General features: G+C 41.4%; 1 protein-coding gene across 1 annotated transcript in view; it reads left to right on the top strand.

The window, feature by feature from the left end:
• Window positions 1-224: 224 nt before the first annotated feature.
• Window positions 225-17072, top strand: part of HSD17B3 (hydroxysteroid 17-beta dehydrogenase 3) — a 37639-nt gene continuing 20791 nt past the window's right edge. The window contains exons 1-2 of the mRNA XM_065878836.1: window positions 225-500; window positions 4505-4551. Coding sequence (XP_065734908.1) covers window positions 347-500; window positions 4505-4551 — 201 coding nt within the window. The 5' untranslated portion in view covers window positions 225-346. The remainder of the gene's footprint in view (window positions 501-4504; window positions 4552-17072) is intronic.

Below are 17072 nucleotides of genomic sequence, written 5' to 3' on the forward strand. Positions count from 1 at the left end.
ATCTTTTTTAGCTTCCAAATTCAGGGAGGGAATGCTGGGCTGCCATTTTTCTTTGTCCAGCCTTTATCTTTCTTTATGTCCACTTCTTCACCAACTCCCCTGTGTCACAAAAGCCCAACAGTGCTGTAAAGATATTAGAAACAATATTTTATTCCGAAGCCTGTGAATCAGAGGATTGTGTAAAGAAGTTACTCCAATCTGAATGCCTCGACACAGTGACGCGTTGGAATGTGCCCAGTGACTCCAGAAGGGGACTGACTGACACTCCTCCAGAGCAGTCACGCTCGCGCCTGGAGGCTGTGAGGGCCCCAACCAGGTCCAAAACAGCATCTGCTGCGGTGCCATCATGGGGGAGGTTCTGGAACAGTTCTTCATTTTTGTAGGGCTGCTGGTGTGCCTGGTCCATCTGGTGAAATGGGTGAGATTCTCCAAATGTATTTTCCTGCACTTCTGGAAAGTTTCGCCAAGGTCTTTCTTGAAGTCAATGGGACAGTGGGCAGGTAAAGAAAGTTTTCCATCTCTTGTTTTTTTTTGTTGTTCTTGCTTATTATCACTTAGGTCTCAAAAGATATATTGTATCTTTTCCTTTTGAGAGCAAAGATGTAATTCCTTTGGGGTATTTTAATTTGGGAGGCTGGAAGGCACGAATGAAATTAGGATTGTCTGAGAAATGAGGTGTGGGGCATCAGGAGGATAATTAGGGAACAACGTGACTCAGTCCTTGCCTGTGTGCTTCTCCTCTCATTCTCACTAGTTGGGTTTTCTTATTTTTGGAGTTTCTGATGATACAAGTAACAGATGCTGCAGGAAATTATCTATCCTCTTCTTCAGATTTTCAAAAGCCCAGGGTGCTTCCATTTTCTTAAAGGGTGTTTCAACATTCTGAAGTCCAATAATTTAAATTCATTTTATGAAAAAAAAATTTCTCTGAGCCCTTTCAAGAAGTGAGGGTAATACAAAATCAAGGCAATAAAGATCTCTGTGGAGACATGTTTTTAAAATGGTTATATATGGAATCTGGGTCTGGTTTGTGTCCCAAGTAGACTGATTAATTGCTGCCTCCCAATGGGATTTAGCTCCTGGAACTGCCATGCAGAATTTCAGCTCCATACTGAGTTTAAGGTGAAGGACGTGAGGCTATGGTTTCGGCATCTCCTTGAACGAGATGCTAAGTTTGCATTTCAAAGTTGGTGTTATGTGCTGGTGTCAGTCTATCAATAACCAATACTGTGGTCGGGCTGGCCCTTGTGGTTCTTACTGTGATTGCAAGGTGGCTTTCAGCAATAACCATCAGGACACTTTAAAAAAAAAAAAAAAGGTTTATTACTTTCAGGACCTGGAAATTATGTAGGACACCTGGTGCCACATAGCAAGGTCATGGGCGCAAAGAGAGAGAGAGAGTGAATGGGCCTGGAGTTCTGCTTTTATTTTATTCTGGGGTGGGGGCCTAGGGTTTCACACGCTCACTCTTTAATGGTGAATTTAAAACATAAAAGCAGGAATTTAAAGCACAGGAAGAGAAAAAACAAGTGGTCCAAATGGTCAGTTATTGAAATCAATCAAGATTTTTAAAACAAAGGAACCTCATTTGGGGGAGATGGCCTGGCTTTTTACATGATGGTGTGGCCAGCATAGCTTTTATTAGAAATCACCATCTTTAAAGTTGATGCCTCTTTGAAGTTGATGCCTCATTGGCAATCAAAGTCAGGCACTTGCATTACAAAAAAGAAAAAAACAAAACCAAAAACCCAACTGTCAGGTTTTACACTACAGTTGGGCACCAAGAAATCCAATGATTTTAAAAAAAATAAGAATTTGTGTGGCTTTAGACATACAATGCCAGGCTAAATAGGAAAGATTGTAAACAACCTTATAGGGCTGCCAGATAAAATACAGGATACTCAGTTATATTTGAATTTCAGATAAATAAAGAATAATTTTTTAGTACATGACACCCCCAATATTATGTGCAACATTCTTATACGAAAAAATCATTTGTTGTTTACCTGAAATTCAAGTTTAACTAGGCATCCTGTATCCTTATTTCCCAAAGCTAAAAAAATTACTATTTGAAAATTGTTTGGCATGAATAAAATGCGTTTTTAACTGTTGCTTGTTAATCTGGGGAGAGAGAGAGGGGGAGAGAGAGAGAGAGAGAGGGAGAGAGAGAGAGAGAGAGAGAGAGAGAATATGTGTGTGTGAGCACTCCCTCTCAGGGCAGTATGAGGTCTCCAGTGAACTTGCTAAGCAGTTTGAACTTGAATGTTCTGGATCCAAATACTCTGCATCACACAGATCCAAATGCCTGTGCTCTGAGGGGCTTAGAACTCTGCCCATCAGTGTACGGCAAAGCCCTTCTGAGGACACACATTCTAAAAGAAGTGCATGTGCGGTCATATGTGGTTGATTTCCTAATTTTGTCACTGGTATTTGTTGTTGTTTTTTTTTTTTTGGCTATGCTGGGTCTTCCTTGCTGCGTGCAGGCTTTCTCTAGTTGCTGCGAGTGGGGGCTACTCTTTCGTTGCGGTGCGCGGGCTTCTCATTGTGGTGACTTCTCTTGTTGCGGAGCGCGGGCTCTAGGCATGCGGGCCTCAGTTGTTGCGGCACGTGGGCTCAGTAGTTGTGGCTCGTGGGCTCTAGAGCGCAGGCTCAGTAGTTGGGGTGCACGGGCTCAGTTGCTCCGCAGCATGTGGGATCTTCCCGGACCAGGGCTCGAACCCGTGTCCCCTGCATTGGCAGGTGGATTCTTAACCACTGTGCCACCAGGGAAGTCCCATCACTGATATTCTTTATAGATTTGTGACCCTAAAGTCAGAGCCTGGGTTCAAATCCTGTAGTCATCATTTTTAGCAGTGTGGCCTTGATTGGGTTAAGAACTTTCTCTCCCTTAGCTTCCTCAAATATAAACTAAGGAAAATGATGTTCCCTGAATTATAGGCTTGTTTTGAATATCAGATGAGATGGTGGCTGTGGGGTTGCCCATCCACATGCTCTTTCTGCATTTCTGTAAGCCGGACACGGAAGAGCTTTATTGGACCTACAGTGCCTATTCCACTTTCTCCCTGAATTCCAGCAGCCTCATCTGTCACCCTCACCTAGACAAACTGATGCCTTCACATTCCCACCACCCGCCATGAAGAAGCTGCTAGTGGGAGCCCTGGTGCTCTGGGGTGTCAGAGCCAGAACCTCAGTCCTGGCTTGGAAGCTGTGTTCCGAGGCCTGACCTGGACACTGGGGCAGAGGCAGCACTGGAGACTTTGCTAGGCACCGAGGAGGGGGTGGAGGTGGCCGGGAACCTCAGGAGCCAGCTTCCTCCCCTCTTCTCCCTCCAGTCCATCTCATGCTGTGTAATTTAACTTGTAAATAATAAGGTCTAAGTGACTAAAAACAAAACCCAAAAATATAATGCGCGGCAGAAAGTAAACACTCAGTAGGTACCAGCCACTTATTGACGTTATCTTGACTATAGTTCAGGCCTTGTACTGGGTGATTTTGAGGATGCCTGTAATGGAGGGGAAGGTGAGGCAGAAGACAACAACCCTGAGCAAAATACCTCTACAGAGTAAAACAAGTCATATACGTGGAGTCACTTAAAAGTACCCAAATAAACAAGTAAAATCACTGGTAATAAGTAAATTGAGGGTACTTCTGCCCGAAGCACTGCCTGAAGCTTTTTTAGCTTGGTCTGCTCTCCCTCTCAAGTAAACTAAATGTATACATAGCTTTTGTACACACTTTTGGAAAGCATATCCTCCGATTGTTGGTGCAAAGGTAAACTGCAGCTATGTATATACTGAATTGTACTGTGTTTTGAAACTGTGACATTCACATGAATGACGTTTACCCTAGAGCTCAGTCATTAAATATGTATGTGCTGTTGGCTATAAAAGGACTAGAAGGCCCATCTCATTGTTATCTATTAATCAATAGATCCAGTGAGCACAAGTTCTTTAGGTTCCTCATGTCACTGCATCCTCTTTTTGTATTTCTGTATTTTCCTCTTTGTTAAGTTCTCTATCTTCAATGGGCTTTGATTGCTGCTGTCCTGTGAGAGTGAGGATAGGAAGTGGGGAGAACTCAGCTTTTAGTAGGAACCTTGAAATGTCCTTACAGTGATAATTGGGTGTGTGGGTAGAGAGATAATAGCATACACTGCTTGTCCTTGATGAATTAAGGCTTAGAAATGTCTAAGCCCTTATGGGGTCTGAATAAAATATTCGCTGGCTAATGTTCTTTGTTTCATTTTGGAGCATGTTTTTCATAGCCTCACCAACCCTTCCCCCCAAACCCCATCCAAAAAAAGAAAAAAAAGCTTCATTTTGAACATTTAGTGAAGGGAGTCAAGGCTGGAAACGTCACAGTTGAGCGGAGTAGGGCTGGAGAGCAGAAGGGCAGTGCTTTGGAATATTGTGTCCTAGAGAGTAGGCCTGCAAGAACATGTAGCCAGCAAGAAAGGGGTTTAAAGATTAATTCTATCCTTTAAAACCATTTCTGCTTTTTGCAGTGATCACTGGAGCAGGAGATGGGATTGGGAAAGCTTATTCATTCGAGGTAAGTTGTGTCCCTGGAGACTTTCTCCTCCCCTTTTATTAAACACATCATAGTCACATGACCCCATCCCAAACACTAGTTTTCTGATTATAAAAGAAATGGACATTCCCTTATGAAGGAAACTATTTTCTATAAAAAAAGAAATTTAAAAATCATAATCTCACCGCCTGGCTACCTTTTAAAAAAAATACAATGATATTCAAAGGTGGCAGTATCTCCCCTTAGGAGTTGTTTTAGGAATTTATGGAGACACTGTTATTTCCTAGGGTAATTGTACCATAAGCATTTATATACTTAAAGCAATAAAAAAATTATAAACTACTTTCCTTTTATAGCTAGGGCATATGTTGATTTAAAAATCATTTGTGTAGGTAGGAGATATGTATATATATAATTTTCACTTCAAGAAGATTAATGGGCATTAAAAAATATAATATAAAGAGAGAATCTGATAGGGCTGAGGGTCACTGGAGTGTGATTAGAGTCCTTGAGTGTTTCCTTCCAGGGTTTTTGTTTCTCTGTAGATAGATAGATAGATAGATAGTAGGTAGTTATGCTTTTCTAAAAATGTGTTTACAGCATATGTAGTTTTGTATGCCATTATTATTAGCATTATTACAAGTTTGACATTTTCACTAATGAAGTATTGTTTCCTGGAATTCCTATATATTTTCTTTCTTCCTTGCGCGTATTATACTAACCTCTAGAACCATGTAAAATACAATAGAAGAAATAGAATCCTAGAAATTATGAGGATGGCTGTTAAAAATCAATACCTTAAAAACATAATGAAAAGCACTTCAATTATGAAAACTACGTTCAACAATAGTGTAGTACTCATGTGTTTTCTTGTTCCTAAAGGCCTGTGTCATGAGAGAGGTCAAATCATCTTCTGTGAAATGAACATTGCAAGGTATATTGGAGGTACCTGATAGAAACTTCTGGTTTTCTTTTTAGTTAACAGAGCTGAACTATACCACTTAAAAGCTCCGAGTGCTGGTCTTTTGGGTCTACCCCCCATCCTCCATGCTCTGAAGATAATTTCTTTGGTACTGACATTCTATTTCAACTCTGTTTTTGTTGTTTTCTTGCAGCTAAAGAGTTCATCTTTGCTCTTATCCTAATTTGTATATAGGAACTTTCTGATAATCAGTAGTGCCCAACACTCAGTAGATGAGTGGTTATATTTGAGTGTTGAGGTTGGAGAGACCATGTGCCAACCCCTTTCCAAAGCCTTGTATCTTCCATACCCCAAATCAGAAGGAAAGCTTTTCTAGCTATTTGTGTTAAAACTATATCACCTCTTATATAACTGTTTTTTCACCTTAGACCAGTTTTCTGGAAAGGGTCTTATCTTTCATCCACAAGATCCAAGGCCTTACCTCTCAGTTCTCTGGAGAACTCAGGTTATTTCTTTATGATTTTCCAGATTCTTTCCTCAAATTCATGCTGACCTGATATACCTGTGGCCCCCTTGATATCTTAAGACTCAGACACTTTTCTTTCTTCTTAGAGGAGACCCATGTGCGGATTCTCCTTGGCAATTCATTTCCTTACTCTTTCCAAAAGCAATGGCCTGGGGGTCAGGAGCTATGAGTTCCAGTCCTCATTCAGACACTAACTGTCTGCAGATTTTGGACAAGTTACACATCCTTTCTGGGCTTCCAGGTCTTTATGAGCACAAAAGATGTCTCCTAAGAGCCTTCAAATTCTAAATTCTGTTTCTCTTCTAGACTAACTCTTGCTTTGCTCTTCTTGTAGAATCTTATTCTTTGTTTCCTTTTGTTCTTTTCTAAGGCTGTGTTAAACAATTTTCTGGGATCCCTACCTTTCTTTCATGCAGGATTCCCTCTCTCCCAGAGAGCCTGTTCTTTTCTCCCTGCTAATTGCTGCTTCAAGGAAAGCAGTTCAGAGTCTGGAATGCTATGGATTGTAATGGTTAAGAATTCGAGGTTGGGAATGGATCAGATGTCTGTTCAAACTCTGCCTCCAATATGCTCACTGCAGAATTTCCACATCAATAAAATGGAGGTGATGATAATTCCATCTGGGCTTTTGTAAAAGTTAAACGGGATGAGACGGGCAAAATGCTTTGCATAGAGTAAGCTCTCCAAGTTTAGCCACTATTATTGGATATTTAATCTGTGTTTTCTTTCCCATATATTGCTTTTTTCTTTCTCTTTTTGAGAAAGAAAATGTGTTGTACTTACCCATATTTTTACTCTTTCTATTGTTCTTTCTTCTTCCCTGATGTTCCAAGATTTTTTCTTTTGTTATTTCCTGTCTGTTTAGAGAAGTTCCTTTAGTTGTTCTTCTACAGTAGCTCTGCCAGTGACAAATTCTCTTTGTTTTCCTTCATCAGAGACTGTCCCCATTTCCCCTTCATTCCTGAAGGATAATTTTGCTGACTATAGGATTTATAGTTGACAATCCTTTCCTTTCAGCACTTGAAAAATGTTGTGCCACTTCCTTCTGGCCTCTATGATTTCTGAGGAGTCTGATGTTATTCAAATCATTTTCCCCTATAGGTAAGGTGTTGTTTCTCTTTCATTGCTTTCAAGATTTTTTTCTTTGTGTTCAGCTTTCAGGAGTTTAGTTATGTTTCTTGGTGTGGGTTTCTTTGGGTTTATCTTGTTTGAGATTCACTCAGTCTCTTGAATCTGTAGGTTTATACCTTGTCACAAATTTGGAAATTTTTCATTCATTCTTTCTTCAAATATTCTTTCTGAATATTTGAGCTGCCTAGCCCTCTCCTCTTCTTCTGGGACTCTAATGACACAAATGCAAGACCTTTCTTATAGTCTAGTGGGTCTCTGAGATGCTGTTCACATTTTTGCAGTGTATTTTTTCTCTGTTTAGATTGGGTAATTCCTGTTGTTTTATCTTTAAGTTCATGGATTCTTTCCTTGGTCTCTCCATTCTGCCATTGAGCCCATCCGTTGAGTTTTTAATTTCACTTTCTGTATTTTTCAGTTCTAAAATTTCCATTTCACTTTTCTTTATATCTTCTATTTCTTTGCTGAAATGTCCTATTTTTCATTTGTTTTAATTGTGTTTGTGATTGCTCTCTGAAGCATTTTTACGATAGCTGCTTTAAAATTCTAGTCAGATAATTCTAACATCTGTGTCATCTTGGTGTTAGCATTTGTCCATTGTTTTTATCTTACTCAGATTGAGATCTTCCTTATTCTTGGTGTGAGGAGTTTTTTTTTCTTTAATTGAATCTCGGACATTTTTGGTTTTACGTTATGAGACTCTGGATCATATTTAAATCTTCTGGTTTAGGTCTGTACTGACATTGCTTCAACAGGGGGAGGAGGGGGTGCTTTTTCCTACCAGGTGAGGTAGAAGCCCAGGTTTTCCACTTGGCCTCCTTTGGGGGGTGCTGCCTCCTTGTTACTGCTGGATGGGTGTAGGAGTTCTGGCTTCTCATGAGCCACTCTGGATTTTTGAGGCAAGAGTGCATGCTTACTGCTCCCCACAAGCAGTACTTGGAGGAGGTGGTCTCACTAACACTGCAGTGATGGTATAAGTCCTGAATCTTCACTAGGCTTCCTCTGTCATCATCCCAGGGGAAGGAAGAAGGGAGAGAGCAGAAGGGGTGCTCTGGCACTGTCAGGTGGAAGTGGAAGTTCAGGTCTCTGCTGACATGGTGGGTGGGGTGGCTGGGATGAAAGTCCCAGCTCCCTGCTCATCCTTCTCTGATGCCAACCTGGCAGGGGGTTGGAGTCCTTGTTGGGACTCACCAGAGTGGAAGTGTCAGCTCCCCACTCAGCCTTTGGAGGCAGGGGTGGCAATAGGAACATAGATTTTTTTTTTTGAGTTGTTTGTCTGGAGCACGACAGTTATTGTCTAAAGTTTTCTGCCTTGCTAGGCTGCCATGTTTTGGTTCTTTGGTTAGAAAGAGCAGGCTTTATTGGGACTTTTTATGTCTGCACTGTTGGTGTTTCTGAATATCCAGCTTCTCCAGCAATAAGTCTGGGATATATGAGGCAAAAAGAAAACCCAGGAGACTCACCACCGGTTTCCTCAGGTCTCAAGGCCCATAGCTGATCTTCTCACTATCTTTTGGAGTCTTTTTATATTTATTTTATGTATTATGTCCAGGTTGCATGTTTTAGTTGCATTTCATGGTAGAAATAGGGACTTTTACTCCAACTTTCCAGTAGCCTATTCTATATTACATTTTAACCTAATCTGTATTTGTATTTAGAGTGGCAATAGTGACTTTGCCTCCTTTTAAAGGAATTTCAAGCATTATTGGAAGCAGCGTGAAACAAATTGTGGAGAGGGATGGGCTGGAGGAGGAAGGACAAGAATGGGCCTGCTCTTCATGCCTCTGAAGCCTCTGTTTCACTCTGTATTTCACACCATTTCCATTCCTTTGGCACCTGAATTCAAGCCCTTTATTTTATTTACTGCCACACAGAAGAAGCCCTGTCTTCCCTGGCATTCCCACCACCTGTTATAGATTAGCAGCAACAAGCACCTTCCTTGACCTAGGCCCTAACACACAGCAGAAGGAAAATGGTCTATTCATCACAGCAGCAGCCATTCTTCTTTTAGCACAGTGCTTGGCAGGGAATTCTGGGAGAGGGCGTGCTTCTGGGGCTTAATTCCCTGAAGGGGGGTGATGGCAAAACCCACGTATGGAGCCTGTCAGCCTGGACATTCTAGAAAGAAGATTGAGCCCAGCTCAAAAGGACAAAGGGAACATGCTGGCCCAGACAGCCAAGTGTTCTCCATGTCCCCCTCCTGGCTCAGACCACTTCACATGGAACCTTTAAAAAGTCTATGGCTCTTGGGCTTCCCTGGTGCCGCAGTGGTTGAGAGTCCTCCTGCCGATGCAGGGGACATGGGTTCGTGCCCCGGTCCGGGAAGATCCCACATGCCGCGGAGCGGCTGGGCCCGTGAGCCATGGCCACTGAGCCCGCGCGTCCGGAGCCTGTGCTCTGCAACGGGAGAGGCCACAGCAGTGAGAGGCCTGCGTACCGCAAAAAAAAAAAAAAAAAGTCTATGGCTCTTGAGATAAATGGCACAATTCAGGAGAGGCTGGAAGCACACAAGGCAGAGAGCATCCTTTGTGTTGAAAATGCAAATTGTTTTCCATTTAATGGACAATCTCCCCCTCTGGAGGCTGATGAAGTGATTTGTGACTTAATTCTTTAGCCATCCTTTGATAGATTCCCAGACTGAAAATGAGGGCTGGAGGTGGGGGTGGGGAATTCTCCAGGAGAGAAAGAGAAGACTTCATGATATCATTGGCCTTAAAATGGGACAGTTCTTATTTTTTTATCTTTTAATTTTCTATTTATTTTTAAAGTTTTAAGATAGAGTTTATTTTTTAGAGCAGTTTTAGATTGACCACAAAATCTTGCAGAAGGTACAGCGAGTTCCCATATACCCCTGTCCGCACACACACCCCAGAGTGGGAAGTTTGCTACAGTGAATATACACTGGCACGTCATTATCACCCAGAGTCCATAGTTCACCTTGGGGTTCACTCTTCTTGGTTTAGTTTTTCCGTGGTGGTTGTTTTTCAGGGGAAAGTGTGTTACGGGCCCAGCTGAAGATGAGTTTCTCTTAGAGAACCTGCTTCCCACCTTCTCCTTTGCTCAGTCTGGTCTGAATGAAGCTTTCTTTACCTAGGGTCAGTCAAAATTGACACAAAAGTCTTTGAGACATTTTCTGTGGCTTATTTCTTTTTTCTTTTTTTTTTTTTTTGCGGTACGTGGGCCTCCCACTGTTGTGGCCTCTCCCGTTGCGGAGCACAGGCTCCGGACGCGCAGGCCCAGCGGCCATGGCCCACGGGCCCAGCCGCTCCGCGGCATGTGGGATCCTCCCAGACCGGGGCACGAACCCGTGTCCCCTGCATCGGCAGGCGGACTCTCAACCACTGCGCCACCAGGGAAGCCCTCTGTGGCTTATTTCTTTTCCATAACTGTGTTCCAGCCAAAATGTCTGAGTAAACTTCTTTTTATGTCATTTAAAAATATACTAGGAAATCAACTATTTAAAGGAACAACAGATGCAGAGTATCACCCCTAATTACATTCTATGTATGTCTAGATATTGACTGATTGTCTTTTTACAAAGTGAAACCTCACTAGATAGGATCCAGGCCCGGAGTGGGACTTGTTATAACACTTTATGGCTGAAGATCAGCTGTTAGACTGAATATAAGTTACTTTAAAATACTTCAGCATGCATAATATGATATGCACGTAAAAAATGCAGTTTTAAAATTTTAAACAGCTTCTTGAGATATAATTCATGTACCATAAAATTCACCTGTTTTAAGTGTATGGTACAATGATTTTTAGTAAATTAACCAAGGTTTTCACCATCGTCGCCATCCAGTTTTAGCACATTTCCATCATCCTAATAAGATCCTAATGAGGTCACTCACAACTGGTCACAGTTAATCCCCCATTCCCGTCCCTAGTCCTAGGCTGCCACTAATCTTTTCTGAACACTTCATATGAATGCCACCACACAATATGTAGTCTTTTGTGCCTGACTTCCTTCATTTAGCACAGGATTTTTGAGGTTCGTCCATGTTGTAGCATGTGTCAGTGGGTTCTTTCATTTTTATTGCAGAATAATATTCCATCGTATGGATATACCACAATTTGTTTATTCATTTCCTAGCTGATGAATGTTTGGGTTGTTCCCATTTTTTGGCTATATAATATGCTGCTGTGAACATTCTTATGTGCTTGTTTTCATGGACATATATTTCCATTTCTCCTTTTTTTTTGGCTGCATCGGGTCTTCGTTGCCGTGTGCGGGCTTTCTGTAGTTGTGGCGAGCGGGGGCTACTCTTTGTTGTGGTGCACAGGCTTCTCATTGCCGTGGCTTCTCTTGTTGGGGACCACGGGCTCTAGGCGCACGGGCTTCAGTAGTTGTGGCACATGGGCTCAGTAGTTGTGGTGCACGGGTTTAGTTGCTCCACGGCTTGTGGGATCTTCCCAGACCAGGGCTTGAACCCGTGTCCCCTGCATTGGCAGGCAGATTCTTAACCACTGGGCCACCAGGGAAGTCCCTCCATTTCTCTTGGGTAGATTACCTAGGAATGGAATACACCACCACATCTAGAGGTGGTGTGTGTTGAGTTTCTTCTACTTGCCCCTCGGGATTCACCCTCTGCCCCTTCTTCGCCCTGCTGTGTGCCCTAGGAGGCTGCCTTGCACCAAGGGCCTCAGATGGCTTCTGGTTTCAGTGGGGTTTGGTGGGGGTTGGGGGATACTGGCAACAGGTAAGAGAGAGAGAGAGGAGTGTGAGGTTGGGTTCCTTTCTGCTCTCTCCCTGTGGGCTGGCTGTATCCCTCTGCTGAAGGCCACAGCTCTGTCAGGCAGCCCTCTCCACCCTCTGGTTCTGGTAACTGTTCATCCCCCAACCCTTTCAGGTTCACAGGTGACAACAGCTCTGCCCTTATTAGCTCCAGAATCTCATGGGTTCTCTACACATTAGTCACACTTTGTAAATCATCCTTTTATTAAACTCTCTTCTAGTTACCCAATTTGAGTGTGCTGTTTTTGCCAGGACCTTGGCTAAATCCAGGTTTTAGTTAATTTTTAAAGATGCTAAATTAGAGTTCATCAATATCTGTGCTTTAGCTAACTTGACTTTCATTAGAGGGTTTGCCCCTTAGCCTAAGAGACGTTATAAATAATTTTCCTGAGGAAGTGCCTTCCAAGATATGTGGATTAGCTAGAAATATTGTACAGGTACTTCTGCCCTCCTGTGAACAAGGATGTAAAATCTGTGAGCATCGCAGAGTGGTGTTCCTTGGCCTTTGACTGATTTGGCCCCATGTCCTGCTGACAGTGGAGGATTCTCTCACCTTACCCTGCTAGAAGTTTGACTGCCCCCTGCCCCCAGAACATTATCATATCTGCCTGGGATGAGCCTTCACAGACTGCCTAAGGGACAGAAAGCTGGGACTCCACTGAGCTATAAGAATAGGTTCATGACTATCTTGATGCCAGCTTACTACTGAATGTTTCTGTTGGTAGGATTTGGTCTGAGGCTTGTTTAAATCTTATAACATACCATCTGCTGGCTGGTTGTTGGGGAGGAGATCTGTAGCCAAAATCTATCTCTAATTACTGGAGGCAACAAGAAAACCCAGTGATTATGAACAACCAAACAGGCTTGGGTAAGAGAAAGACATAATATTTAATGCCTCCCAAGGTTCCAGCCATTCAGGGTTCTAGTCAGCTCTGCCCAGTCCTTAGGAGCATGTGCAGCTGCTCTGGTCTGTACAAAAAGCAGCCCAGCTGGCCCCAAGCAGCGCCAGCCCCTCTGGCCTCCCAGCTCATCTCAGCCCCAGCTAAGCACTGTACAGCCCCATACAGCGTCTACTCACTTCACATCCCCAATTCTCTTTTAAAAAGCACTGTTACCTCATTTTCCTGTATCTATTTAGCTTCCTTTAGCTTCTTTTTTAAAATTAAACTCTTAATTTTGAGATAATTATAGATTCATATGCAGTTGTAAGAAAGAATACAGAGAGATCCCATGTACCCTTTACCCAATCTTGCAAAGCTATTCTACAACATCACACTCAGGATATCAACATAGATACAGTCAAGATACAGAACATTTCCATCACCGCAGGGATCCCTTGTGTGGCCGTTTTATAAACACCCCCACCACCTCCTTCCTCCCTCCCTCCCTCCCTCCCTCCCTCCCTCCCTTCCTTCCCTCCTTCTTTCTTTCATTATTTCTTTCTTGACGTATAGTTGATTTACAATGTTGTGTTACTTTCTACTGTTCAGCAAAATGATTCAGTTATACATATATATATATATATATATACATTATTTTTATATTCTTTTCCATTATGGTTTATTACAGGATATTGTTTCCAGTTTGGGGCAATACTTATAAAGCTTCTATAAACATTTGTATATAAGTTTTGTGTGAACGTAAGACTATTTTTTCTGGAATAAATGCTCAGGAGTGCAGTTGCTGGCTGGTATGATAGTTGCATGTTTCGTTTTTTAAGAAACTGCTAAACTGTTCCCCAAATTGTTTGTACCATTCTCACCAGCACTGTATGTGTGGTCCATTTTCTCCACATCTTCACCAGCATTTGGTGTTGCTATGTTTTATTTTAGCCATTCTGAGAGCTGTGTAGTAATATCTCATTGGGGTTTTAATTTGCACTTCCCTGACGGCTAATGATGTTTATGTATACATTTTTAATTCAAAGAAGTATAAGGAAGAAAACAACAAAAAGGCCATCATCTCTTTGCCCAGGTAATTTCCGTTAAAGATAAAATAATACAGGCATAAAATGAGAAAACTCAAGCAGCACCGAAAAGCATACAAAGGGAAATAAAGGCCTCTCCTCCCTCACCCCTGCCCTTACCTGGCCCTTCTCTGTAAAGGTCACCAGTGTTCACAATGTCTTGAGATTCCTTTCAGAAAAGGTAAAGGAAAACCGTGGCTATATTCATACTTACCTGTTGACATGGATGTTGATAGTACAGAGTAACTTCAGTGTAACAATCCAGAGACTTTCCTGATTAGTGGGTGGCTCTGTCCAGTTCCTTCTGTCTTGCTTCTTGTCTATCTTATAAGCCTTTGTGCTACTCTTCAAGGTTGGAGCTGGGTCATAAGCATGGGTGTGTCCTGCAGCCCACTGCCAGCACTCAGTCCTATGGCCAGACATAGGGCAAGAAAGGCCAGGAGTGTCATCTAGTCACATGCCCAGGAAGAAGGAAAGTAATTTATAGTCTCCTAGCAGAATTTACACCTGTATGTTTAGTTTTTGCCCACATGAGCACAGATGGGATCCTGCTTCACACACCATAAACCCTCTTCTAAACTTTGCTTTGTCCATTAAATAATGTAATATGGAGATCTTGCCACAGCAAAGGCATACAGATGGCCTTCATTCTTTTTAATGGTTTCAGGGTTATCCTATCCCAGGGATGTACTGTCTCTTTTATCGGCCTCTTAGGGATGGGCACTAGGGTTACTTTTTGTTTTTGTAGTTACAAATAATGTTTCAAGACACACCCTTGAAGATAAACTTACACATATCCAAGTATACATCCCTATCAGTAAGATGGCAGGCTCAATGGGTATGTGCATTTAAATACTGGATACCATTGCCAGATGGTCCTCTATATGATTGAACCAATTTTAACCCATCTTATATTACTATAAATTTTAATACTTATATACATATATATTTAAACATCATAAAACTTACTTTTTGTCACTTTAATATATATAAACATGCATTCTTGGCTATTAATGCCCACAGAATGCTAGAAGCAAAATATATGACTAAAGATTGTCTGGTTTAATTGCTCCATATCTGGGCAATTCTAGTGCCACCCCCAACGTCTGGGATGGTATGGATGCTACAAGCTCCAGTGTGACAGGCAAGGCAGTTAGAATGCTTCTCAAGACAGCACTCCTGTCAGTTACAGGTAATGGCACAGTGTGGCCCCTTGCATTAAAATCCCTTGGCTTAGCCCAACCCAAGAAAGAAACAACTGCTTTGCTCTATTCTTGAATATTATCACACATTTACTGTCAACATATGATGGTGTCTTATGCCATTTCAGCAAGGAAATTCTTCTTCCTGATGTCTAAATTACCCTAAACTACTCCAGCTGCACTCTAGGCTTATTCCCTTTCACCTTCCCTTAAATGAATGCATCAGCTTTTAACTATTTTTATGTTTCCTTGGATTCATTGCTTTGTTCCTGCGTGTCTTCACTTCAACCCTGTACTTTCTGAACCAGGCTTTGAGTATCCTAAATTCATTGTAGTATGTCATGGTTGTGTGCACATGTGTGTGTGTGTGTGTGTGTATGTGAGAGAGAGAGAGAGAGAGAGAGAGAGAGAGAGAGAGAGAGAGAGATGTACCAAACAAGAGTGTACATAATATCTAAGTGTGGTTACAAAAAAAATTAAAATGAGGACAGTGTCTCCTATCACCCAGCTTAAGAAACAGGGCATCACCAGTTTCCTTGAAGTTTGTCGTATAGGCACATATGTCATGCCTTTGTGTTTCCCCTCCTCACTCCCACAGATGTCAGCGCTATTAAGAATGCTGTGTTAGTAATTTCCTTGCTTTAAAAAAGTTGTTACACATGCGTGTATCCCTCAACAACATTTGGTTGCCTCATTTGTTTTGAACTTAATATAAATTGATTCATATGTCTTCTGTAATCTGCTTCTTACTGATCAATATTGTGCTTTTGAAATTCATCCATGCTGACGTGAGTAGAACCTGGTTCATTCATTTTCAGTATTGTATAGTATTCCATTATATAAATTGACCCAATTTAGTTATCCATAGTCATTTAATTCACAATGGCAACAGATAAACATAGGACATTGGTGGCAGGAACAGCTAAGTTTCCCCCCAGATCCCTATTCTCCCATTGTATAAAGTTGTAGCTAGTAAGTGGCTATCCAGCCAGGGAACTTCCCAGATTCCCTTACATATAGCTGGGGCTTTGTGACATTTTTCCAATGAAATCAGGCAGAAGCGATGTGTGTCATTTCTTGGTCAAGGTGGCTGAGAGAGGGGATATATCTTCTCTACCCTCTTCCGATCCTTGCACTGGCTGGATATCAACAGCCAGGGCAATCTTAGAAACCTGGTATTGAAGGTGGAAATGCCTTTCTCAGCTGTGGGTCCTGAAGGACTGTGTGGAATAGAGTCTGTTATACAAGACAAAAACCAAACTTCATTGCGTGAAGCCACTGAAATTTTGGAGTTATTTGTTACAGCAGCTTAAGTTATCCCAACTAATTTAAACTAACAAGAAATGTCCAAGATTTACATGAAGAAACTTCTAAAAGTTTTAGAAGAATGCATAAGATCTGAATAAATGGCATATTACGGATAACTGATTAATGCAAAGATGCAACTTTTCCCTTAAATATCTCTAATTTCAATATAAAACGTTAAAAAATATAATCTTATCATTTACTTGGAAAATTAAGAAGGTAACACAAGAACATTTTGAAAGAAAATAATAAATCATAGGGACTTCCTCTATGAGACACCAGATATCAAAGCCTATTATAAGATTATCAGAAGTGGCACTGGCACAGAAGTTAACAAATAGGCCAGTGGAACAGAACAGATAGATTAGAGACAGATCCACGTACATATGAGAATTTGGCATAAACATTTCACATCAAGAAAAGATGGACAAATAGAAAAATGCTGCCAAAACAATGAGCCACCCATTTTGAAAAAAATAATGCTAGATGATTTCAACCTCACACTATTCTCAAAAATAAACAACAACAAAAATAAAAAAACTACAAGTGTTACAGGAAAATGTATTTATATCCTTGAAGTTAGGGAAAATCATAAAGGAAATTTTAAAAAAAAATAAGGAAAATATTCACAAACTTGGTAACATTAAAATTAATATTATGTAATGTATGGAAAGAACACCATAAACAAAGGAGAAAATAATTACTGCATATATAGTAGGCAAATAATTAATACCAAGTATATGTAAAAATAAAGC

The sequence above is a fragment of the Phocoena phocoena genome, chromosome 6 (genome assembly GCF_963924675.1).
Source record: "Phocoena phocoena chromosome 6, mPhoPho1.1, whole genome shotgun sequence".
NCBI classification, from domain to species: domain Eukaryota; kingdom Metazoa; phylum Chordata; class Mammalia; order Artiodactyla; family Phocoenidae; genus Phocoena; species Phocoena phocoena.